The sequence below is a fragment of the Pelodiscus sinensis genome, chromosome 22, assembly GCF_052426305.1.
Source record: "Pelodiscus sinensis isolate ZL-2025 chromosome 22, ASM5242630v1, whole genome shotgun sequence".
NCBI lineage: Eukaryota > Metazoa > Chordata > Testudines > Trionychidae > Pelodiscus > Pelodiscus sinensis.
The window spans coordinates 9,268,660-9,294,821 of record NC_143073.1 but is presented as its reverse complement, the minus strand read 5'-3'; the positions used below and the strand labels follow the sequence as shown (position 1 = coordinate 9,294,821).

The 26,162-nt window shown below is 50.1% G+C and overlaps 2 protein-coding genes across 6 annotated transcripts in view; both read left to right on the top strand.

Annotated features, from left to right (window-relative positions):
- The window catches only part of SMG5 (SMG5 nonsense mediated mRNA decay factor), a 56,098-nt gene extending 50,123 nt beyond the window's left edge, over nt 1-5,975 (top strand). For all 4 annotated transcript variants that reach the window (XM_089772772.1, XM_075907432.2, XM_075907433.2 and 1 more), the window contains one exon: nt 867-5,975. In XM_089772772.1, the coding sequence (XP_089628898.1) occupies nt 867-950 (84 nt within the window). In that variant the 3' untranslated portion in view covers nt 951-5,975. The remainder of the gene's footprint in view (nt 1-866) is intronic.
- A 9,026-nt stretch (nt 5,976-15,001) lies between these two features.
- The window catches only part of PAQR6 (progestin and adipoQ receptor family member 6), a 28,827-nt gene continuing 17,666 nt past the window's right edge, over nt 15,002-26,162 (top strand). The window contains exons 1-2 of one of the 2 annotated variants that reach the window (XM_006113911.5): nt 15,005-15,322; nt 25,237-25,453. In XM_006113911.5, coding sequence (XP_006113973.2) covers nt 25,403-25,453 — 51 coding nt within the window. In that variant the 5' untranslated portion in view covers nt 15,005-15,322; nt 25,237-25,402. Of the gene's footprint in view, nt 15,323-25,236; nt 25,454-26,162 lie in introns of both variants that reach the window. The other variant, XM_014568952.4, reaches the window with a different exon arrangement.

The following is a 26,162-nucleotide window of genomic DNA, read 5'->3' as shown; positions in this document are numbered from 1 at the left end:
ATCATCTGCATCTTTACCACAAGTGTGTTTCCCTGGGCTAGTAAGTGCACTTTATTTCACAAGGCTGTGTTATAAACCTTGTCCCTTGTTCTCACTTGTATTGGAGCTATGCCGATAGGTCAAAAGGGGTCTTTGGAATGGGCATAACTGTTACTTATACCATTCTAAGCCCCTTTATGATGTCCAAGCAGTGTAAAGTGGCCTTAGGGTGAATAAGAATCAGGCCTTTTGGTTCTACCCAGGCACTTTTGCTAAGATTCTCAAAGCTGCCTAGATGCTCAACTCCCATCACTCCCCATTGGGAAGCGGAGCATTGTGGCTCCAGGGAGCAAAGCTGATGAGGCCTCCTTGTTCCACTTATCCCAGCACTGCCTGTGCGGGAAACCCCTGGTGTTGGCCCTGTTAGTCCCCAGGGCCACCTCGGAGCAAGGGTGGGAAGAGGCAGGACCTGGGGCCAAGGGGGGTTGTCCTGGCCCTTCCCTGACATGGGGTTGTCCCATGGCTGGTGCCCCCAGCCTCCCTAGCTCTCCCCTGAGCAGTTGCCTCTGAACATAACTCAAATTGTATAGCTTAGAGGGACTTCTTCCCCATTGCTCTGGGACTCGGTGTCCCAAAGGATAATATTTCTCTGTCCCACAAGGATGTTGCAACTAATACATTGAAGCATATGGTGCTCTTGTTAAGATCTGGTTCAGTTGCCATTGCAGTCAGTGGAAGGACTGTGATCCAGTTCAGGGGGTGATGCTTTCGGCCCATACCAGGGTGAAGGGTGGTCAGACAAGTGCCTAGATAAATTGGATCACCCAGTCTTGGCAATGGAGAAAAAAATAACCTGAGCCTGCGATTGTCTTGTTTTTTGTCTCCAGTCTGCTATCCAGGCAGCTGCCAGTGCCAGTGTAGAAATAAAACATGTGCTGGAGTTCTACAAGCAGTGGAAGGAGATGGGCTGACAGTTAGAAGGGCATCGGGTTGGTGTACCTTTCTCTCCCCCTCTCAGAACGCGCAGTGTCTGAACGAAGGAAACAAAACACAGGCGAGATTTAAGACGCGAAGCAGCAGCAGCAACCATGACAAACAAATCCAGTTCCGGCAGGCACACAAAAACACCCACCACCCACACCCTGAGCAGACGACTGTACATTCCCAGCAGCGCCAGCGGCTCTGAGAAGAGAGACATCTCAGCGAGGCCAAGAAGAGATCTGCCCTTCTCCCGGTCGGCAGGGATGGGCGAGAGACGGGCAGTCGTTCATCCCCACAAAGCCTGCTTGGTCACCCCCAATTGGCAGGCAGCTCCGCGTAGGTACTTTATGTAAACAAGCCAAAACTGCCGCAGTGGAAGTGGAGTATCAGAAGAGGCTAGCCTCCAGGACCGAGGACAAAGATCCAAAGAGTGCTCTTTGTTGGGAATCTGGTGATAGGAACACGAACACCTTTTTAAATTAATTTTTCCATCTTTTGTCTTTTAATTTTTAGCATATATATTTAAAAGCCTTTGAGGGTCTGGATCCTTTTCAAATGTTAAAGAAATTAAAGAAAAAAGGCAATGATGATATTTTTAAAGCAAAAAACCAACCCTCCCCCCCAAAAAAAACCTTTCCATGAAGTTTTAGGAACAAATTTATTTATTCCTCTCCTCCTCTTTCCACACTGGGGAGAATGCAAAAGTGATTGTTTTCTGTAGAGAGAAGCACCAGCTGGAAGCCTTCCGTATTTTGCTAGGGGTTTGGTGTGCATTCCTTGCTTTTGTTCTTGTTGCGTGTGTTGTGAGCCATGATAGATCTGTCTTGGGTTGATTGAGAGAAGAGGAGGAAAGGTTTCTTTCCTTCTCCTAAATGACCCCCGTCGCCAGCAGGGGTCATTTGTGCAGGGGAAGGATAAAGGTGAATGCGATCCAGGCTAGTTGCTGGGAGTCAGAATGGAGCTGCATTGGATGCTTAGACAGTGGCAAGGGTTTTTGATTTGGCCTGAGTCTACTGAGACTCAGGAGACAAATCAGACCTAAAAACATCTCCAAAGGATCCCTAATTCCTCTTCTTGTGTTTTGAGTGGGCCGTTGGAGAGGACAGGATTTTCACTATCTCTGCAGTTGTTCTCAGTAATACCTTCTTCCGTGTAAATCAGGAGAAGTTTGCAGAGCTTGTGTGGTCCCTAGGAGCAGGAGGGGGAAATGCAGTGACCAGTGCAAGCCAAAGTCAGCCAGAACTCGCCCGTGGACTGTTCTGTGTACGGCAACATCCATAAAGGACGGGAAGAAAATAGCTGGACAGATGCTGGAATTTGCTCCGTTTGTTTCCTGTGAGGCAGATTTACAAACCTCTCCTGCACCATCTCTAACATCTTCTATCTGACTTCTGGTGACATTAATACCTGTGACTGAAAAGCATATCTCTATATAAAGATCACTAAGCACTGGGTAGCAGTTACAGCATCTCTTTGCAATTGATCTGTGTCTTTTAAGACCAGATGTCCCCATCTACTTGAATCAGCAGCAACTATGCAAATAATGAGTTTAACCCACTGGTCTCTGTCAGGCTGTTTTAATGTGGCCTGCCAAAAAGCTGCTATAACAGGTTACATACTTTGAATGGACCATTTAAAAAAATGACCATTTCCAAACCCTGAAGATTTCCCAGCATAACAAATTATACCAGGATTGCCAAATATCCTGTTTTTGGTTCGGACAATATGAATCCTACAGAATTCATCCGCCATGCAGTTGAGATCATTTGCAGCCAGCAACTTGGTTGCTCAGTTACGGTGATTTTTTTAAAAATTCCTTTGGAAAGCAGAGAGAGTACAGGGTCAGCGTTACTAACAAGTTTTATGACTTCACCTGAAACTTCTGGTGCGTTACTAGGCCATGCCAAGAAGACAGCTTATGCAAAAATGCTGTGCGGGGACTTCCATTCAATTCTGATGACTTCCTATGTTTACAGATTTCAGCTGTAGCATATCTCCAGGTGGAGTTTGGTGCATGACTTTTATTCTTTCCCACACGAATGCCACTATTTTCTTTTATTGGATCAGTTTCTGTTTAGCTTGTGTTGTTATTTAATGGAGATGCAGAACGTAAAAAAAAAACCCACCCTGGGTATGCTGCTTTCACAAAAACCTTCCCGGCTGAGTTGTACGAGCCAGAGCAGTGTAGTGAACAGGCGAACAGAATCACCCTCTGCCTGCTTGTCCCTTTTTTGACATGGTGCTGGCCAGTGCACTAAATTACACTCCCCGCTGACCCATGAGTCTAGGGCAGCTTGAACCCTGCCTCGTGGATCAGACTTCTCGCTAGTATTTGGGTGTTCTGCTCAGCTCCTTTCGGTAGGACGCAAACTGGAACCTGCTGCAATGAGAACATCGTAGTGGAAGCAAGATCTTGCACTACGAGAAGCGTTGCCACAGCGGGTCACCTCTTTAGTCCTAGGAAATACTTATTTTTTTTCTTCCTTCTCGGTATGTAGTCTGCAACAGGCTGTTTTGGTTTTGAAAAGATACTGGAATCATTCTGCAATTAAAGTCCAAAGCTTGGTGGGAGGGAAGCTGTGCAGATGGAGCGTATTTCAATGGCCGTGGACAAGATGGGGAGGGAGCAGTGCAAATGAAGCAGAAACTGAAACCCGGTCCCTTGCCGACAGACTCCGCTGGCATGGCAGTTACAATTTCCAAGTCATCGGTGCAACCTAAAATGGGGACTAGAACCCTGGAGCCGATCTTTGTGACTCAGGGATCATGTACAGAGCGGGGGTGGGGAGCAGCTGCCCAGCACTGCACTATTGTGACCATGCAATTTGGAGGCGGCTAGGGAAGAGCCACGACACAGAAGAGACGTCGAAGCGGATGCCGCTGCTGCCTGCCATTTGAAATGGAACGACCACTTGCGCAGTCAGTTGAGGGGGGTTGTTTTGATAGTTGCATTAGGGCAGGCAAGGCATTTTCAAATGTCCTTTTTGGAAGGTGTTTTTTAACCTCACATTTATTTGGTAACAATAAACGTTGCTGAGCTACAAAGAGATCCCTCTGCGTGTATCCGGAAAGAGAAATCCAAGCATGATTTTTTTTTTAAAGGGGGAGAGCGTATCTGTATTTTGTCAACATCCCTGTCTTGATGCCCTGCCTTTCTCAAGGGTATTTTTGGTCTTATTGCAAGTACATTATGGGAGATGGGGAAGATCTTTGGCTGTCCTCTGTCATGAGGAGTTCTGGTTGCCCCCTTAGTGGTGTAGACGAACATGTAGACCCTTCTGCTGTCTCCGTGCATGTTTTACACCTTCTTTCTGTTGCGATAGGAAGCTTCAAGCAGAGAGGGTCACTGTTCAAAGATGCGCCTTGAAGTTCCCCATGCATGCTTTTATCCTCCAAAACATGTGGCCGTGCCACCATGATTAAATGCAAGCAACACATGTTCTGTTCCCTTGCTGGATTTAATCTAAACTGGAAAAGGGACGGAGAACAGTATCTTGAGTTTGTGAAAAAGCACAGCCATAGAGCAAAGCATCAAGGAAGATGGCACATTGTTTCTTCTTATAAAATATTTTTCTAGCCATGGCCTATGATTGGAGATACTACTTGATTATTTTCAGGAGAGGTGCAAGGGAGGATGCTTTTAAGACCCGATTCTGCAGCTTACAATGGACCAGATTCCCAACTAGCATCAGCTGGCGCAGGTCTGTCAAAAATATGCAGCCATGACTAAATGCATAATTGGAGCTGTGCTGACTTAGTCCAGCAGGGGACTTGGTCCAGGAATGCTCAATCCCAGGCTAGCTCTTAATCAGAGGTGGCCACTTCTAATGAACTGCAATGGCCGTTATTAAACCCAAGCATTTCTCCAGTGGGAGAATGCGAGTTGATGGCCCATAGTGCTAGTGCCTGGAAGCTCTTAACATTGTGGTTTGGGTCTTGCAGAAGTCTGCCGCAGCGTTTAATAGAGCCACCCTGAAAGGTAGCTGTAAACTGACTTCCCAAGCTATCTCTAATGCAGCATTCGAGACTTGCAAAGCCAGCTCATCTTCTGCTAACACAAATGGTGCTATCTTGGTAGCTACGAAAAGCTTCTTAGACCAGGTCCAAGCTAGCCCCTGGGGAGAGATGTTAGCTCGAAGCATAATGCCTACTATGCTGGTAAAAAGAAAAAATGCTTTATGGGGTTAAAACATTGGCTTAAATTGAATCATTTTGTGTATTTCTGGGCTTTGGTTTTCTTTTTATCTCCCTTGAGTTGGGTTCCCAGAAGCTTCAGCATGACAGCCTCATGCCCCGAGACTGTCGGTTTCTGGGGGCTAGCGGCGTCCCTAATTTCTCATGCAGGTGGCAGGTTTGTTTTGCCAGCAGCCATCTATACGTGTAGCTATGGGTGAAAAACAACTGTTCGGTATGTGTTGGGCAGTGTACTGTATGGGTAGGCTGTGCCAAACAACTCTGGTCTGTTCCTCCACTTTGGTCACGTGATTGTTTGAATGCCCTTTGACACGACTCCGCTTTTCATTCTTGACATCTAGCAAGGTGTCTGCTTAAAGGGTGGGGGGGGTGGAATACAGTGTGATACCAGCTGAGGATGAAATTAAGAGGTCTGCAAGGATGAGCAGGGAATTAGTAGAGGGATGACTTGTGGCACCCAGTCCTTCCTCTGCTTCTGCAAACATTAAAACCCACGTTGAGAGCAGTGTTGTTGGGTTGGTGCCAGAGTTGCTTCCCCTCCAGTCATTTTGTAGCACAAATGACTCCTAGCCTGTGGATTCGCTGTTCAGTGCATATTAACCAGAGAGGAATAGACACACATTCTGGATTAACAGTCCACGCGATGTGTGTCTTAGGGGAACAGTGCCACACGTTAGTCAGTTGTTTGATAATATAAACTTGAAGAGGGTGCAGGGCACAGGGCATTGCAGGGCCTTTTGACCTCTGGTTTCATGGCATGCGTCTGACCGTGGTTGGAACACATTGACTGGCTTAATAAAGTACAAGATGTTTGTACCTCCTGCTGGCTCCGTTTATTATTTCCCTCCTCCTATCTCTGATTGGTTGAGTCTGTATCTGGCGGGAGCTGTACTTTTCTCGTGTATCTGTGCCTGCTAGTCTAAATTGGACATTTCTCTAACCACTTCAATGTCTTTTTCATGCTGACTTCAGAGATGCAGATGGAAGTTCGGGGCACAAGTTCTGCCTAGGAAGGCAATTGCCTTTCATTAAATGGCTCCTTTCATGTTGTGACGCGCCCCCTCTCCCCATGTTTTATGAAGTTGTCTGACGGATACGAATATGCATAATTCAAAGATACTTGGGACAGAATACCTCGTAACCTAGCAATATCACTATCTGTTGCATCTGTGTATCTTATTTTGATGTATGTGTCACTCTTGTATGTAAAGTTAGAAATATGGGCTATGGAATGGTTTATACTTTTAAATGTGCGCAAATGAAAGCCATGGAACACTTGCTCAAACTTAAGAGACAAAACAAGACTGTTTACAGGCCATTAAGTTGATCACCCAGTGATTAAGGTTGCCAGAGCATTGGAAAACACCCTTGATGGCTTTCATTTGCACATCTCAATTTTTTGAAAACTGAAGAATTCTCAAATTTTTCTTTGATCTTTTTTTTATTCTCACTTTTCAAAAACGTCTCCAACTTCAGAAAAGTACCAGAGTGGCAAAAGGAGAAAAAACCTCTCCACTCAGACTCTCAAATTTTTCAAATGTTGAGGAAACAAATTGGTTTGAAGTGACCATTTAGTTTAGCAGTATAATTAACATTTTTCGTTTGCTTGCAGGGAAGAGGGAAAAAAATTTCAGCCAGCTTGAGTGACAAGTAAAGGGCTGAAATAAAGCAAAGGATCTAAGGTGGGGGTGGGTAATAATTTTTAATGGGGGAGCTACTCCAAAATTTTGAAAAGTGGTCCAGGGCAGAAGCAGAAAGACACTCCCCACATTCCCCTTACAGACCAGAGCCTAAGAGAGCCCAGGCTAGTAGATTTTGGCTCTCGAGTGGGACCAAAACTGAGGGGTGTTCAGTGTGTGGGAGGGGACTGCCGGGAAGTAGGCTTGGGGTGTAGGGTTTGAATAGGAGGGAGTGGGCTGGGTGGGGAGATTCCAAACTGGGGGCTGAATCCATGCAACCTGGGGGCTACATCCAGCCCCTGGGCCTCAAGTTCCCCACCCCGACCTAGGGCGTCGTCATCAGGAAGGAAGGTCACGAGATGTTAAAAGTTTTATTATCTAAAACAAAGAATATCTTGCTCTTCCACTCCCTGCATGGTCTGACCCTTCAAGATCAAGTTTTCTGTCCCCATCTATCTCCTCACACCTGGGCTAAGAGTCACTTCACTTAGGACTTTTACAGTAATGGCCAAGGGTCGTGACAAACGTTTCCCTCAAATCAGCACTTGCCATCATCATAGGTTGTTGCTCTGAAACCTCAGCCAAGTCCTGGTGGTGTCATCTGGTATGGTTCTCCAGGGTAGTGTGTTGGCAGGGGCAGTTTCTCTGCATTCAGGTGGGATGTCATTCCTCAGCTTCTGCTTGCTCTGGCTGCCGCAGGCAGGCAGGTGGCTAGACTCCATTTTTCAGTGTTGGTTTTTAGGGTTGCCAGATGGTTTCAACAAAAATACTGGACACAGTTGACATTACATCACGATCTACATGACATCTTTTTTTTAGAAAATAACGGACTGAGGCCACTCCGAACCCCACCAAGCACCGAGGAGGGAAGGAGAGGACCAGAGCCCATGCCAGACCTGCCTTGCCAGGACCAGGGAGGGTCTCACACCCCGACACCCTGCTAACGCCGGCATTCCTGGAGGACCCTGAGAAGTAGCAGTCACGCCAGATAGGCCCACAGGGGGAATTAGGAAACGGCCCAGGGAAAGCCTACCCCGCACTGCCTGATGAGATGGAGGTTGGGTGGGCAGCGGGTTGTGGCCTGGAGCCCCACAGACCTGGTCAGTGCATTGAGGCCTGGATCCCTGCCGACCGAGTGGCTGCCTCTGTTGCCACTGCTAGGGCGCTGGGCTGGAATGCAGTGCAGTGGGCGGGCCTGTGTCCCTCCCTGGCCACCCCTTCACTAGGGGGTGGCAGGTTTCCCCTGTTCCGGGAAAACCTCAGCGCTTGTTGGCTCTCTGCGAAAGCTAGGAGAGCTGACCCCCTGACTCAGCCTGCAGACAAGCCTGAGCCTTAAATTGTTATAGACTCTTGCTTGTTTGCTGCCCCGCCCGGACCCAGGGCCTTGGCGTTGAAACCGGTTGCCTGACTGTTTGTCACCTGTCCTGACCCAGGAACAAGAAATTCCTAGTATGCCTAGCCTGTGTAAGAGGTCAGCATGGCTGCCCGCTGACCCAGACCAGTAAATGGATCAGTTCTGCCCCAGAAGATTGGATCTTTCCTCGGGGCGGGGGGGGGGGGGGGTTTGCACCATGCCTATATTTTACAGTGCAGCTGGACCTGTCGGGGCTACCTAGGCTAGTGAGTAAGCCATGTGAGTGGCCCTCCATCTCAGCGGGCCACAGGATTGTTGTCACCACGGCAGTCTCCTGGAATAGGGTATTTTTGCTGACTGCGCTTGCGTACCTAGAATGTGCAGGATGGGCTGATGGAACCGTAACCGCGCTGTGATTGGCTGCAGAGGGAGCAGTCGACGTGTGCCATCAGGTCAGGTCACACCTCACCTCACGTGCCCTCGCTTTGCCGGTAGGAAAATGCCAAGGACCCAAAACCAGTGGAACCTGACAACCCTGTGTGTGAGTTAACGGTAAACAAAACGTCTCGTGGGCTACACCAAACCAACGGGCCCCATGCAGCAGGCTGCCCGCCGCTGACCTGGAATGTAGCCTTTCCACCAGAGCTCGCTGCCTTGATACCAAGCCAGGTCAAAAAGTGGGAGGTTCAAAGCGGATGTGGAATTGTCTCTTTTAGGAGCACAACTTGCATTTGTGGGTAAAGCACACGGCTGGGCATTGGCAGAGTGGGCTCTGTTCCCAAGTCTGCCACAGATGGGGTGGGATCTGTTTTTCTTTGATAAGCCCATCCGTAGCATGCTGCCTCTGTTTTCCCATCTGTGAAATGGGGATAATGGTACTGCCTTTGTTTAGTCTGGTTAGATCACCACAGAGCCGCGCTCTCACCATGCCTGAGCAGTGTCTGACACAATAGGGTCCTGTTCGCCTGGGCAGGGGAGGAGGGGTGTCTTTACACAGTTGTAACAGTAGCAAAAGTCCTGTTTCTCCAGGCCATTCGTTCTCAAGGAAGTAATAGCGACAGACCTTCAGTGTGCAGCTGAGAGAGCCTGACACCTCTGGAAGAGGCCTGATTGTCAGCTGAAAGTAAGGTGTGTGTCAGGCTGGGTTCCCGAAACCACAAGATGCTGTGGGGGCGGGGGAGAAAAATCTCAGCCTAGTCTTCCACAGCTGCCTTAAGGCCTTCACAGTAAGACACCCCCCCCCCCCCACTTTACAGTGCTCTGGCAGGGCCCACTGAAGTGGCCACAGAAGTAAATGCTGCTTCCTTTAAGGCTCCTTTATGCTGCCACTGGTGTAAAGGGGCGTTCGTGTGAAGGAGAACCAGGCCTTCCATTTCCTCCCAGAACAATAGGCTGGCCAGCTTCTTTTTAAAGAGAACACACACGTGCCCTGCGTCTCAATGACGTGTGCCAAGCGCTACACAAAAAGGGGGCAGTCGGGGATGGCTCCGGCATCCTCAGCGTTTTAAAAGGTCCGTGTGTCGGCTTGGACCAATCACATGGAGACAATGCCTGGCCTTCCCCAGGCCAAAGGCTGGTGCTCCAGATGCACTAACTACCCAGCTTCCTGGGAAACACCCTCCACCCCCACCCAGGTCTTAGTTCCATACAGACAGCGAGCTCCTGTTCGACTGACCCAGATCCTGCTGCAAAGCAGCAATAGGGGTTTTGTTTGCTGTACCCTGGACAGCTTCCCACCCGTCTCCCTGGAGTAACTTGGCTGGTGATATCGATCAGGAGTCCCCTCTGGGCCATGGACGTATTATGCTCCTCTCCTTCCCCAGAATCGAATTCTAGCAAGTCGTCTACGGCACTCGCGGCCAGAGAATCTGAGCACCTCTTGGGCTGTGCGCATGGAAAGGCAGGGGAAGGGAAGCCATGGTTTTATGGGCCGCCCTGGCCCTGGCCCATGGAGAGCAGTGGATTTAGGATTTCACTGCCCTCAGAATACTCCTTGCAGCTACAGTTTCTTGGTCTGATTGTTGGCTCACCGGGGTGATGGGCTGCTTAGCTTTCAGTCCTTGATTCTGCCCCTCCTTTGTGGTAGGCTGCCTTCCAAAAGCCCTGTGGCTATTTGTATAGTGGTTATGCCTCGCAAATTGTGGGGTAGGGGCCCCAATGCTAGGTGCTGTATGCTTGTAACAGCCAGTCCCTGTCCCAAAGAGCTTGCATGTCAAGAGACTCATAGACTTTAAGGTCAGAAGGGACCATTATGATCATCTAGTCTGACCCCCTGCACAGTGCAGGCCACAGAATCTCACCCACCCCTCTTAGAATAATCCTCTCACCTATGTCTCAGATATTGAAGCCTTCAAATACTTTGAATGCTCCAAGATGCAGAGAGTCCTTCAGCTGTGATCTGTGCCCCATGCTACAGAGGAAGGCGAAAAACCTCCAGGGCCTCTGCCAATCTACCCTGGAGGAAAATTCCTTCCCGACCCCAAATATGGCGATTAGCTAAACCCTGCGCATGTGGGCAAGACTCACCAGCCAGACACCCAGAAAGTTCTCTATAGTAACTCCTATCATTCCTCCATTGACCTATTTCCCACTGATAATGAATGGTCAATTAGTTACCAAGATCATGACAACAGTGTATATCAACGGTAGTGTTGATGCATCGGCAACCAAACTATTATCGAGTGTAGGCACCAGGGTGCAGAGAGTTTAACAGAGGATAGTGCTGTGGTCTGGTGGAAAGAGCATCCTCTTGGTTAGGAGATCTGGGTTCCTCATCCTGCTTTACTACTGACCTGCTAGGTGTCCTTGGACAAATCCCTTTCCCTCTGTGCCTCAGTTTTCCTTCCCAGCCTTCGTTTGTCTTGGATCTATTGAGACTGTAAGCTCTTCCAGGCAAGGTATAGCACCTATCAAAATAAGCGTGGCTTGAATATAAATAATTGAATTTGAGGATTTTTTGTGGACACATTTAACATGAATCTTAGCTCTGCCCACACTGTACCTCTTGGGTCCCTAAACAAAGGAACTGAAGGCTCCTGATAACAGTATGTTTAACGTGACAAGAGGCCTGTTTGAAATGTCTTGTGTAACATCCCACGGTTGGCTTAGGGAGCTCAAAGGATCAGAGTGGAGCGGGTTTAGTTTTAAAAAGCTCGCCGCCTTTTGGTTTCAATTTGTCATGCACAAGAACTGAATGCTAATGCGCCCCGTGGCTGCCCTCTGCTTGATTGGGTGGCTTCATGCAATGCACAGTCAACCTGTGGAACTCCTTGCCAGAGGATGTTATGAAGACCTGGACTTTTACAGGGTTCAAAAAAGAGCTAGTAGATAAATTCATGGAGGTTGGGTCCGTCAATGCTTATTAGCCAGAATGGGTAGGAATGGTGTCCCTAGCCTCTGACAGAAGCTGGGAATGGGCGACGGGAGGGAGAACATAAGAACGGCTGTATTGGGTCAGACCAAAGGTCCATCTAGCCCAGTATCCTGTCTGCCGACAGTGGCCAGCACCAGGTGCCCCAGAGAGGGTGGACCGAAGACAATGATCAAGCGATTTGTCTCCTGCCATCCCTCTCCAGCCTCTGACAAACAGAGGCCAAGGACACCATTTTATCCCCTGGCTAATAGCCTTTTATGGACCTAACCGCCATGAAATTATCTAGCTTCTCTTTAAACTCTATTATAGTCCTAGCCTTCACAGCCTCCTCTGGCAAGGAGTTCTACAGGTTGACTACATGCTGTGTGAAGAAGATCACTTGATGATTCCATGTTCATTCCTTCTGAGGCACCTGTCATTGGCCACTGTCAGAAGACAGGATACCGGGCTAGATGGACCTTTGGTCTGACCCAGTCTGGCAGGATTTGGCTCAGATGTTGTGAGTTGTAGGATGTGAACAAGGAGCTAGTTCTGCAGGTCACAGCTGAAGCGCATAGATGCTGAAGGCAAGGAAGGACCATTGTGAATCATCTAGTCTGAGCTCCTGTATGGCATATAATGATTCCTGCACCCAGCCCATATCTTGTGGGTGAGCTAGAGCTAGTGCTATAGAAAGCCTCCAAGTGACAGAGAATCCATGCACAACTCTTGGGAGACTTCTAAGGGTTAATTGCACTCAGCACTAAACACTTGCACTCTTTGTTTCTAGCTTTAGATGCTGGCCATTGGATCTTGTGGTACCTTTGTTTGCTAAAGAGCCCTCTGTGATGTGGTATCTTCTGCCTTTGTGGAGGTACTTACAGACTGTGTTCAAGTCCCCTCTTAGCCGTCTCGTCAAGAACATGAATAGACTGAACTCCTGTAAGTCTTTCAGTGTAAGGCAGGTTTTCCAGAAGTTTAATCATTTTTGCAGCTCTCTTCTGAATCCTCTACAGTTTCTTAGACTATCTGCTTTTGAGCCCTGGGTGCCTTTGGCAAACAGTGGCACTGTATTTTAAACAAAAAACTGTAACACTTCCCTTTCTTTTGACAGCTCCTTATCGAGCCTGGTTTGCAGCTAATCCAGGGAGTATTCCTTCCTTGTTTCCCTGATGTTCTGGTCTGGTTCCGGTCCTGTCATTCTAATCCCCATGTTGATCAGAACGGAATGTAGGATCCCTTATGGATCAAGCAGGCCGGTGAGTGAGGCACAAGAAATATGCCTAAATGGGCTGATGAACAGGGAGGGTCTTACAGGCATTATATTGGCATTCAAAAAGGTTCAGAAAAGGGCAAGAAAAATAATTAGGGGTTTGGAATGGGTCCCATATGAAGAGAGATTAAAAAGACTTGGGCTTTTTAGATTAGACAAGAGGAGACTATGGGGGGATAGGATAGAGGTCTATAAAATCATGACTGGAATGGAAAAAGTGAATAAGGAGAAGTTATTTATTCCCACAATATAGGAACTAGGGATCACCAAATGAAATTCATAGGCAGCAGGTTTAAAAGAAGCAAAACAAAGTTGATCTTCACTCAGCACATGGTCAACCTGTGGAACTCCTTGCCAGAGGATGCGGTGAAGGCTAGGACTTTAACAGGGTTCAAAAAAGAGCTAGATAGATTCATGGAGATTACTATTAGCCAGGATAGGTAGGAATGTTGTCCCTAGCCTCTGTTTCTCTGGAAGTGGGATCACGTGAGGATTACCTGTTGTGTTCCCTCCCTCTGGGGCACCTGGGATTGGCCACGGTCGGCAGACAGGATATTGGGCTGGATGGACCTTTGGTCTGACCCAGTATGGCCGTTCTTATGTTCTTACAGGTACACTTAATGTCCAACTACTTTGCTGAAACAGGGACTGGGGAGAGAGACATTTTCACAAGTGACAAATATCTTGTTTTCAGTAGCGACTGTAGAGCCTAGAGCAGTGGTCCCCAACCTTTTCAGGTTGTCGGGTGCCAGGGGGCGTGGCCATTTGCCGGCCGGGCGCCAGGGGGCGGGGACATGTGCGCGCCCGGGGGCGGCCCCCCCCAGCCGCATGCCCGGGGTCAGGGCCTCTCCCATAGCCACGCGCCCGGGGGCGGGGCTCCCACCCTCAAGCGCCGTGCACCCGGGGCCGGCGCGCCCCCCCCGTGCCACGCACCCGGGGCCGGCGCTCCCCCCCACCGAGCGCCCCCCCCCCCCCCGCTAGCGCCCGGACCACGGGCCTAGAGGCTTCTCTTCAGGGCAGGATAACGCCCGGCAAGCCAGCGTGTGAATCTGTGGTGCACCAGCTTTGTCGCACATGGACACTGCTGACCCCAAGTGAAAGTCCCAGAGTGCAGCATCAGAAGCAGCCATCTGCCGGGCTGCGCTCAGGGACTTTACCTGCACGGTAACAGTGACACCCCCACCCGCCCTGGATGTTACTAGGTAGCAATCTGGTACTCTGTAGGTAGATTCACACTTCGATGTGCAACGCAGTAACTCATTGTGTAGACGAACTGGTTAGTCTAAGTGTGGGTCACTAATAATTGCACCCACGTGTCTCTATTATTTCTCTGTCCTCACTGGGGCTGGCAACTCCTCCCCATTTGCAATCCTCTCTGCACATCAGTCTCTTTGCAGGTCACTTTCTTCCAGCTAAGGATGAGAGATGCCCCTGGACCCTGCCGCCTCTCCCCCACTTGAACTCCATCTCCACCTTCCTTCCGCTGCTGTCAGCCCTGTGCCCAGGCCAGCTTGGCTTCATGGTGCCCCTTTCTACTACAGGCAGCTTTCAGCATAGTTTGTGGAGGATTAATAAAAGCCTTACGCCACTGCTAGAGTCCCACAGGTTGCTTATAGCCATGTAGCTCACCTTTGATTGACACATTTCTAGCCTGCTATGGCACAGACCTCTCAATGAGGATCCAGCCCAAACTCCTCCTGTGAAGTGTTCAGGGAAGGTCGGTTAATGGTACAATAATCCTTTACAAGTAGAGGGGAAGCGTGCTCAAGAGAACATGATTAATGTCCCAGCCCTATCTGCATGTTAGAAATCGTTCTGAGTAAGCATTATGGACCATCTGGGCACCGTGATGTTGCCAAAGAGCTCGAAACACGGTTCCTCTTTTTCGCATTTGCCTTCCGCTCAGCCTCCCGCAATAGTTCTGAGCAGGGTGTGCACAGCTGGGGTGACAATCTTTACAAGAATGTCCTGTGGATGGACCACGCCCTGCGGGGATGGGATGGGAGGTAGCACATGAGAAGTAGCGTAGGGGAGAGCCCAGAAAGCCCCTAGGGATTGTGAGTGTATATGCTTGAGGCTAAAACTCTTAGCTATGGGAAGTATCTCAAGAAGAGAGAGCACATGGATTGCTTTGCGGGGGGGTGTCTCTGCAGTGTGTCTTTAAAGACTCAAACGTAAAGGGGTGGGGTGGGGGGGTAATGGGATATTTCCAGCACAAAAGCTCCTTTTTATTGATTTCGCTGTCTCCTGATCTCCGCGTCTGCAAAGAGGCCCTTTCTTCCCTCTCCGCCAATAGGCAGGAGCTGTCAGCGGAGGGAGCCCTTGGCTGCTTTCCATCGCTTCTGCCAAGGAATGTGGTTTAAAAAAAAAAAAAAAAACGAAACGGGAAAAACACAACAGTGGACTAGCCAGGAGGGCCCCATACAATGGAGCTAGCTCGGAGCGCTAAGCGGACACCATGAAGCGGTAGCAACTGCTGAAGGATCCCTGTTCCACCATCTCCAGACCAGGTTTGGCCTTTCTTCTGCTCTCCAGCTTTGGGTTTCTCCCTCCCTGTTACCTGTCAGCAGCTATTGGATCCCCCCCCCTTCCTGAGTCAATACGCTGTGCACCGCGGAGGGAACAGCAGCCTGTTGCTTGGGGATTGTCTCCAAATGGGACGTTGGAGGACAGGGAGGCAGGATTCCTGAGTTCTGTTTCTGATTTGCTGTAGGTCTCTCCCCCCCTCCCCCCGGCCCCCAAACTAAGTGCCTCAGTTTCTCCATCTGGGGAACCGGATCAGATCCTTGCTGGTGTAAATTGGCATAGTTACTCTGAAGTCAAGTTACAGTCCTTATTGGGCCCCCGTTATTGTAGCATCGGAGAGCCTCAAGGCCTTGAATTGATTTATCCTCACTACCCTCTGGGTAAGCGGGGCAGTGTGACAAACCCCATGCAATGGGCTGGCTGGACCTTTATGGCAAGCAGGGCTCAGCCTGGCCTGGGAGCTAGCTGCTCTCCCTCACCTTCCCGAGTGATCTTCGGGAGAGGCGAAGGAGGCTGAGTTATAATGCCTCCTTCCCCTGCCCCCCCCCCCCCCCCCCGGTGTCTGCGGAGGGGAGCAGAATCAGGAGCACTCCATAAACACAGCTGTGCACTCAGTCAAGGAGGCGCTGGAAAAGGAGCGTGCAAAGGCCCTGAAAGCTGGGAGATCTCCATGGAGAGCTACTAGTGTCTCCAGGAAGAGGAGGCCGTGGTGGGGAAACGTGCAGGGAGGAAGCCGTGTAGGAGAAACACCGCAGGCCCTGAGAGTAGGAGCGAAGAAGCAGAACTTCTGGGCCGTTCCAGGGTGGGGGACTGCAGCATCTAGCTTAGAGATTTACGGGACCTTTTGTTACCCCAGCTGGGGAAGGAATGTTTAAGTGAGCTGGCGGGAAGGCCAGATCCTGGGAGCCGTGGGCCACCAGGGAGGGGGAGGAGACAAGGAAGTGGTCACTGGATGGGGCTAGCAGCAAAGTCCCCTGCAGTGCGGTATCCAGGCTCATGGCAAGATTGCACTGACAGGAGCTGAGGTGCAGGGGTTAAGTGACTTGCCCAAGTCCACCTAAGGAGTGTGTGACACAGCAGGGAATTGAACCCAGGCAGCCTTCGTCCCAGGCTAACACCCTCATCCCGGGGCTGTCCTTCACGGCACCCACGTGCTTTGGCAGCGGGCCTGCCCCAGGGTGGTTCATGACAGGGCTGCAGCTTGAGAGCCATCCTGAAGGCACCTAACTTTGTCAGGGAGCTGATGGTGGCATTGGGTCACACTCTCAGTCCAGCCCAGCTCGTTCCCAGCAGGGAGGCGAAGGGTTAAACCGGCAGAGGGACTTCTGCCCTCAGGAGGGAGGGTCGGGAACCCAAATCCAAGTCTCCCTCCAGCCCTTGCTGCAAGCCCCAGTTCTTGTGTTACCTTGTACAAGTCATGCTGGGCCAGTCCTCTCCATCTCTAAAACAGGGAAACCTGCACTTCCCTTCTCCCACCCTGTGCCCTGGCTACTCAGGTGGTCGTGTGTGTGCGCGTGCGTGCGCGTGCGTGTGCGTGTGCGCGTGCGCGCTTCTAATACACCCAGCACAATGGGGACCAGGGGATGAGTGTTTGGGGGGCAGGGACTGTCTTAGTTTTGTGTTTGTGCAGCTCCTGGCGCCCTGGGCTCCTATCCTGGGCAAAAGCAAAGGAGTTGTGCTTTGAAGATGGAAAGTTGTGGAGGGCTTAGCAGCACCTGCTGCAGAGAGGCTGTTTTACAAGGCATCATTTCTCAATGCATTTTTGGAAATCTTCCCCCTGGCTTTTTTCCTCCTTGGACGGCAGGCAGGGCTGGGTATCCCAAAATAGCTATTCCGCGTCTTTTGAGCATGCCCACTATTTCGAAATATAACTGGCATGCTCTTCCGACGTCCTTGTAAACCTCATTCCATAAGGAGCGAGGGACGTTTCAGAATAGCGATTTTTTTCGAAATAAGTGCTGTGTAGATAGCGCCAAATTTTGAAATAACATTGAAATAAGATCTGCAATTTACATAGCTCAAATTGCATATCTTATTTTGATCTACAGTGCAGTGCACTTCATCAGATGGATTAGAGTGGAGTTTGCAGAGGCCAGGGTGTATGTGTATGTATATATGTACGTATATATGTGTGTGCGTGTGTATGTGTGTATATGCAGGGCTCGACGATCACAGCAAAAAGCACTCGCCAGCCCCGCACCGCGCATGTGTGAAACCCGCATTGTGCATGTGCGGACCGCCAGTGAATGGGGCGACCGGCTGAAATCTACTCGCCACAGGCTAGTGGATAAGCATATCTGTCGAGCCCTGTGTATATGGGTGTGTCTAGACTACAGGGTTTTGTCGACAAAAGTGGGGTTTTGTTGACAAAACTATACCTGCGTCTACACTACGGCCGAGTTCTGTCGACAGAACTCAGCAGTTTTGTCAACGGCTGTAAACCTCATTCTACGAGGAATAACGCCTTTTCTTGACAGAGTTCTGTAGACAGAAGGCGTTATTGCATCTACACTGTCCTTTGTGTCTACGCTCTCATGTCAGCAAAGTGGCTTGCTTTGTCGACAGAACTGGATGTAGTCTAGACGCTGTTTGTCGACAGAAGCCTGTAGTCTAGACGTACCGTGTGTGTGTGTGTGTGTGTGTGTGTGTGTGTGTGTGTGTGTGTGTGTGTGTGTGTGTGTGTGTGTGTGTGTGTGTGTGTGTACACACACACACACACACACACACATAATGACAACAAAAGAGAGTACTTGTGGAAATGAGTCTAATCAGGCCAGGGCAGAAGATGCTTATTCACAGCAGTTGAAGTGGAAATATGGATATCCAGAGAGTGGAAATTGCCTTTGCAATCAGTTAAGATCCTGATTCATTCCTCTGTAAGGTGCCTCTGTTGTTTTTGCAGATACAAATTAACCCAACGACCCCACTGAGGTCTAAGATACGCAATTCCAGCTACGAGAATAGAGTAGCTGGGGTGGATATACCTGAGGTCGAATTTCTGCAGCATCCCCACCACAGAAGGTCAAGTTAGCGGGTGCTTTCTAGACCCACTAAATCAAACCCTGGGAAATTTATCTCCGGATAAATGAAGACAAGCCTTTAATCTTTCTTTGCCTTGGTTTTCCCCATCTGTAAAATGGGGCTGATGCATCCTTTTGTCAGGATAAACTGATTAAATGTGTGAGGTGCTCAAGTTACTTCCTACAGTGGCAGGAGTCACAATTACCAGCATAGGCAGCATATTGCATCTCTCTCAAGCAGCTTGTGCATGTCCTCTGCATGGTAGAGTTTGTCTGGTGCTTGTCAGAAATCGCATTTCCACCTGTGAAACCTACTGGCTGAGAATTCCCACATGCTTTTTAAAGGCTAGTGAATTTTGCTCCCCTGCCTTCTGGGAGTTGGGGGCGTGTCCTGTTTAACAGAGGGGTGATCTGAGGGAAAGGACTTTGCCATCACTGCATCCTCTGTCCAGTACAGGAGCTTTCCTCCCTGTCAGCCCCAGTGCCCTACACACACTGCTGTCTGTCCGGGGTCTTCTCTGGCCCTCCTCACCACAGCATCTGTGCACATCACCCTTAAATAAGAGTCACAGAATCCTAGAACACTAGAACTGGAGGGGACCTTGAGAGGTCATCAAATCCAATCTTTTGTCCTCAGAGCAGGACCAAGCAGCATCTAGATCAGGGCTACTCAACACGCGGCCTGTGGGCCTCATGTTGCCACGGCCCGTTGGTTTGCAGCCTGCAGTGCAGTTTGGGTTTACACAGGGCTCAACATGCAGCCCACGGGTGGAAGCCAAAACCAAAAACGAGTCAATAGAATGGTCTTCTGTTGAAATGCATTTTAGTAGTTAAATTCCTGGACTGTCATTGCTCATTAAAAGTGCTGTCCTAGAGGTGGAAATCGGGTCAATATTGCATTTTCTTAATATCAGCAGAACTGACTTAAATGGGGCCTGCGTGCTGTGTAGTCTTGCCTTAATCTTGGTATTCATGCCCATCAGTGCGAAAAGCTATTTGCATTTATATTTGCATGTATATGCAACCACACTTAAGTTGCGGCCCTCAGCATGTGCAGTATCATTGTGGCCCCCTGGGCTTCCAAAGTTGAATAGCCCTGATCTAGAGCAGTGTTTCTCAACCAGTGGTGCAAGTACCCTTAGGGGTATTCAAGAGGAGTCTGGGGGGTACGTCCACACAACTGAAACTTGGAGCAAACTGAATTTGTGTTTTAAGTTTTACAGCGTTTTATTGTTTTTGTACTTTTTACACCCAAAAATGTCATCGCCCGCCTGGCTACGATGAAGTTGTTTAAACAAATGTGTTGCAATAGAAGAAAAAAAATTGTGTGTCTCTGAAAACTGTAGGTACTGGGGGTACTTACTTTTTTTTTAAAGGGGTACTTTTTTTTTAATAAAGTTGAAAAACACTGATCTGGATCATCCCTATTAGATGTCTGTCCAACCTGCAAAATAACTAGTAGAGAACTAATTTGTTAGGCACCACGAGTCTTAAACTCAGGCCGATGCAGCTGCCAAGCAGGAATCTTATACTAGGCACCTGCGGGGTCTTAGCTTCCCAGCCCACCCTGAGGTAGGGAAGGAAGTGAGCCAGGAGACTGATGTGGGGTGAGAGGGGTCCAGTCAAAGATGAAGAGGGAGTTGCATAGGCCCCTGCCTAGAGGAACTGGATTAAAAGATTCCTTACCCTTCTCTCTCATCTGACCGGGCCTCTGGGCAGGGCCAAGCCAGCCCCAGGAATGAGGAAGTCCATGATGTTTTATTTAAACTACACTTGGAATGTGAAAACTCTCCTTGGTGGGGATGCCTACAGGAAACTTGACAACGGTTAGGCTGTGGCGAGCCGATCCCTTGCTCCTGGTACTCGTCCCTCTCCAGCCCTTGTCTTTCTGACTTCGATTGGAAGCTCTTTGGGGTAGGGGTTGCCTTTTTTGGTCTGTGTTTGCACAGCGCTTTTAGGCCCTGCCTCGATACAAACGATAATGTTCAGAAAAAATCTTCAAGATGTTAAATCTTTCACCTCTGGCTCCGCTTCCACCCCCCTCCAAAAAAACTCTCAGCTGGGGGTAACGCTATTCAGAGCGACATGCAGCACTGCCCAGAAGGGGTCTCAAAGGACACAGCAGCCACAGTTGATACAGACTGGCACACTTAGTCGGGGGGAAGGAAATGTCACCTGTCATTTCAGATCCTCACCCTAGCAACTTTGCACCACCAAAGCCCTGAATACTGAGCTAGAGCTAGACCTGGACCCTGTGCCAGTAGGCGGGTGCTTATATTTGAAGTCCCCGGTGCAGGGGAAGAGCAGGAGAAGGGAAACATGACGTGAACCATCCTGTTCCAGGCCATGGTTCTGGCAAATCCGATCTTCCTCATTTTCTCCCTCTGTTCAAACCTGATGCAGCGAACGTTCACCTTGGGCGTCTGCCTCTGCTCCCTCCGGCCCCTGCCCTTTTGAGAGTCACGTCAAGCAGATGACTGGGATTCAATGGAAGCCTTGTGCGAAACTGACAAAGGGGGATTGATTTCCAGCAAAGCGGGGGGTGTGTGTGTGAGCGAGAGAGAGATGGTGTGGTGTGTGTGTGTGTGTGTGTGGGGTGGGGTTTTTTTTTTCTGTTGTGGATAGGGCCAGGCTGCTCCTGGGAGAGTCAGGGGACCATGAGCTAAACCCGCCCATGCTGGTTTCTAGCCTCTATCGATTCTGGAGGCTCTTTGAGCTCCCTTCATCGTGACGTGTCCGGTGGACAGTGACCTCTGAGGCAACAGGATGCTGTCTCTTTCCACTCTGCATGCTGTTTGTAATCTGTGATGACCAGTAGCATCTAGTGGCCCCAGCGGAGATCAGGGCCCCATCGTGCCAGGAGCTGCACGCAGCGAGACAGTCCTGGCCCCCCATATCTGTCCGCCTCAATAGAAAGGCAGGCAAAAGATAAGAGGGTCCTGCTAACCCTCTCTGTGTCCCTACCTGTTCCTTGCTGGGTACTTCCTATAGCCTCTAAGGCTAGCTGTGTTCTGCATCTGGGCCGAACACAGCCAGCTAGCTCCTCCTGGTCCATGAATAGGGCTCTCTAAATGCACTTGGAATACCAATAAGAATCCTCCTCCTCCTTTCATAGAATCCTAGAGCTGGAAGAGACCTCAGGAGATCAGCAAGTCCAGCCCCCTGCCCAAGCCAGGACCAAGCCCAACTCAATCAACCCAGCCAGGGCTTTGTCAAGCCGGGACTTAAAAACCTCTAGGGCTGGAGATTCCACCCCCTCCCTAGGGAACCCATCCCAGTGCTTCCCCACCCTCCTAGTGAAATAGTTTTTCCTAATATCCAACCTAGACCTCCCCCACTGCAACGTGAGACCATTGCTCCTTGTTCTGCCATCTGCCACCACTGAGAACAGCCTCTCTCCAGCCTCTTTGGAACCTCCCTTCAGGTAGCTGAAGGCTGCTATCAAATCCCCCCTCACTCTTCCCTTCTGCAGACTAAACAAACCCAAATCCCTCAGTCTCTCCTCGTAGGCCATGTGCTCCAGCCCCCTAATCATTTTGGTTGCCCTCCGCTGGCCCCTCTCCAATGCGTCCACATCCTTTCTATAGTGGGGGGTCCTTCTACAGATGGGAATGAAGCACAGAGAGGCTACGGCCCAGCTATGTTTTTTTAGGCATTGCTCTGCTCACCTAACTGGGTGAGGAGCAGAAGCCTCATGGAAAGTGTATGGGACACAGGCTCCTGAGACATCCATTCCTAGCTCCCTTAGACCTTGCAGCGTGAACAGGGGGATGCCTAAATGTAAGTCTGCACCCCAGGCACCTGTCCCAGGCTGGGTGGCGAGTCCACCAGAGAGCACTAGGAAAAGAGCCCCCGGAGCCTTTACTCCAAGGGCGGGGAGCCTTTTTTTTGGGCGGGAGCCACTGACCCACAGAAAAATCAGTCGGAGGCCGCGTGCACAAGTGAGAAATGGGGGGAAAAAACCCTCATTGTGGCCCCTGACTGAGGAGAGAGACACTTTCTACATGCCCCTTGCCCAGTCTAGTAGATTTTGTGTGTGACAGCCCCAGGGGGAGAGCGGCAGGAGGGCTGGAGTGCCAGCACAGGTTCCCCAATGCTGGGGGTGCCCTGAGCCACCGGGGGCTGCATCTGGCCCCTGGGCCTGAGGTTCTCCCCCCCCGCTTCACTCCTACTCTGCTGCTTTAACCACTAGGAAACACTGCTTCCCAGAGCCAGTGCTCTAGCCACTGGACCACGCTGCCAATGCTGAGAGCAGGGGGGTTGGGTTCTCGTCTCAACCCCAGCTCCCTTCTTTGGTCAAACACCTGCCACTGTAGTAAGATGAGGGCCTGAAACATAAGCCCACGTATCACAGGCCAGGTATGAGGCCCAGACACAGAGGTCAAGACTTTGCTATAGAGCAGAGTTAAGCTGCGAGCAAGAGGCAGGTCCAGCCCACAGGGGTTGGAAAGAACAGGGCTGATATTACAGAAACACTCAGACCTTAGAGATACTTGGCACAGGCCAGAAGCACATTCCAGAGGGATGGTCACAGAACACCTGGTTCAGAAACATCTGGGTACCACTACGCACCCCTCAGATAACAGGAACAGACTGGCCCCAGGACAGGGTCTAAACTGACAGCATGCTAGACAGTGATCAAACCCCCATGTACAAGGTAACGGGTGGATCAACGCAATGTCAAAAGGTGGCAACCTGATATGTCAGGAGCGAGGTGTAACTTGAACCCCAGAGAATGGCCTTTGTCCAGCCAAGGGGGTGATGCTGGAACCATCATTATTGACTGAGGCTATGTCTAGACGGCAAGCTTCTTTCAGAAGAAGCGTTTCTGGAAGAGATCTTCCGGAAAAGCTTATTTCGAAAGAGAGCGTCCACACAGCAAAAGTGCGAGGAAAAAGCGATGTGCTTTTTTTGAAAGGGAGCATCCACATTGATTGGACACTATCTCGCATTTAAGTTGTGATTAGTCTGGATGAGTGGCCACCAGGGAACCTGTGTTGTTTCTTGGAGGCCTCTTCTTTCGGAAGAACTCCCTCTTCTGGGTCCACACACACCTTTTTCCGAAAAAACTTTTTTGGAAAAAAGCTTCTTCCTCATAGAATTAGGTTTCCCGCTGTCAGAAAACCCCCTGCGTTCTTTTGGCTTTCTGTCGAAAGAACTCAAAGACTGTGTGGACGCAAGTATCGTTTTTCTGGAAAAACGGCTGCTTTTCCAGAAAAACGCTGCAGTGTAGCTAGTCCGTTGTCATGGAGTACATATGCATAGTGGTAAGTCTGTTCGCTGACAACTATTTCTGTACTTTGCTTGGCAATAAACCTGGCTGGGTGCTTTTGATCCTTGTCTGATTTGTGGTCTCCGGGGGCTCAATCAGAGACTGTTGTGCTGACTAATTGCACGTGGCTAATACAGTAGACGGGGAAGTGCGCACATGCCCACAGCTGAAAGTTTATCATCATTGATGGAGCAGGTGACCTGTCAGGAACCCATCGGGCACGCCTGACTGCTGCCAGCCACCACTCGGAGTAGCTGGGCAAAAGGAGCAGAGATGTGTACCAGCCCTGCGAGCTCTGGTTCCTATAACAGAGGGCACATGGCCTGAGCAGCGTTTCTCAGGTGCAGCCAATGACAGTCTCCAAAGCGTGGGGGGTGGGTAGCAGCCCCTCCCTGCAGGCTCAGCTGGTGCATCTGAATAGCTGTTGTCATCTGGTGTTTGTGCTGCCAGCAGGGATCCTGCACTGAGCAGCCTCCTCAGGATTCTGAGGAGCGCCCCTGGAGAACACGTGGCGCCCATGGCACCAGACCTGAGGCAGCTTGTGTCAGTGGGGGCACCGACGCATTCCCCTGGGCAGCTGTCCTGCTCAGCCTGGGACTCCACAGACAGCTGGGGATCTCTGGATCCTCATTCTGGCTGCAGAGCTCCCGGAGGCAGGGATGGATTTGTCAGAGCGGCCATTGGCAAGAGCTGGTGGCCACACTCAAGCCACCCAGAAATTCACCATGAGAGCCCCTGGGATGGCCAGAGCCCTAAAAGAAGAGCTTAAAGTCATGAAGCGAGAGAACTCTAGACCAGCGGTTTTCAAATGACAGGTCACTGTCAGGCCCTGGGTCTCGTTGCTGCAGGGGGGTCAGGTGAGCAGTGGGGGTGTTAAGGCAGTTCCCTGCCTGTCCTGGCACCGCAGACTGGGCTGTGCCCCAGAAGTGGCCGGCAGCAGGCCCAGCTCCTAGGTGGGGTGGGGGAAGCACACAGGGCTTCATGCACTGCCCCTGCCCTGAGCACTAGCTCCACATTTCCATTGGCTGGGAACTGGCTGCTGCTGGGGGCAGCATGGTCTGCGGTGCCAGGACAGGCAGGAAGCTGCCTTAGACCCCCACTGCCCAGGAGCTGCTCACGTTAAGCTCCTCCTGCCCCAGTCCTGACCCACTCCAAAGCCAGAGCCCCCTTCTACGCCCCAAAGTCCCATCCCGGAGCCCACACTCCAGTCAAATTATGTTGGGTCGCGGCATCAGAGATTTTTTTCCCAACAGGGTCATGAGAAAAAAGTTTGAAAACCCCTGGGCTAAATGCTCGGAAACCAGCTGACCGATCAAACAGACCCCAAATCTTTGTTCCATTTCATGCCTTTTGCTTTGGCAATTCTGCGAAATACAAGCAATAACAATGTCCAGGCATCTCGATTTCTTTCCAGCCTATGAGGTCTTTCAGACCATAAACTCTACAGAGCGGGGGATACCACTTCCTTTGTGTTAGGAGAGGGCCTAGGACATGCTGAGCCTTAGTCTACAATTCCAGGTGCAGGCAGGCTGTATGTTCCTTCTGTGTCGCTGTGCAATGATACGTATTTTGATTTCTCTCCCCTTTATTTGCAATGTCTTTCCAGGACACAAATGTTTGACCCTTGCATAGACATCTCTAGCAAGGGGCTAGAGAGGAGGAATGAAGACAGCTAGGAGAATTTGAGGCTCTGTGGGCTTCATTTTTGCTCTTCTGAACATCCATCAACCTGCACCTTTAATATTTATTGTTTTCTCCTGCTCGGATTGAAAATGCTGACGATAAAGTTGCCTCAGATATTCAGAGTTCACCAAGTACCTCGTGTGAGTATTTCCTACGTCACCCTAATCCCATGTCCTGATCTGTGCAGTCTCAGTCAGTCTTTAAGCAGGAACTAGATCCAAAACAGGCAACCTTCTACACAGAACAAGTCCCAGCGTTGTCTCCTTTGTTGACCAGGCACTTCACCTACCCCTCTTTCCCCCACCCTCGGAGCTCTCTATGGCATGTGGAGCCATCTAGTGGCTAAATAGTACAACACGGACAGAACTTTGGGAGGCTACATGTAATTGGTGCATACAGTACGGCATGTACCGATATCTACTATCGAGTTGGGGGGAGTGTAAGTGCAGGGACCCGGATTAGTTTTATTTAGCATCTTTATACGTGATATGGGGAAGGCAGGTTAAATGAAATCCAGGCTCCAGGAAGTAGGGATGAGTTGCAAATACCACCAAGGACACGCAAATGTTGTAGCAGGCTTCAAACTAATAACAGAAAGTTCTTCTTCAGAAAGCAAATAGTCAACCTGTGGAACTCCTTGCTGCAGGAGGCTGTAAAGGCTAGAACTATAACACAGTTTAAAGAGAAGTTAGATAAATTCATGGAGGCTGGGTCCATGGAGTGCTATTAGCCAGGGGATAAAAATGGTGTCCCTGGCCTCTGTTTGGGAAGGCTGGAGATGGATGGCACGAGACAAATGGCTTGGTCATTGTCTTCGTTCCATCCCCTCCGGGGTAGCTGGTGTTGGCT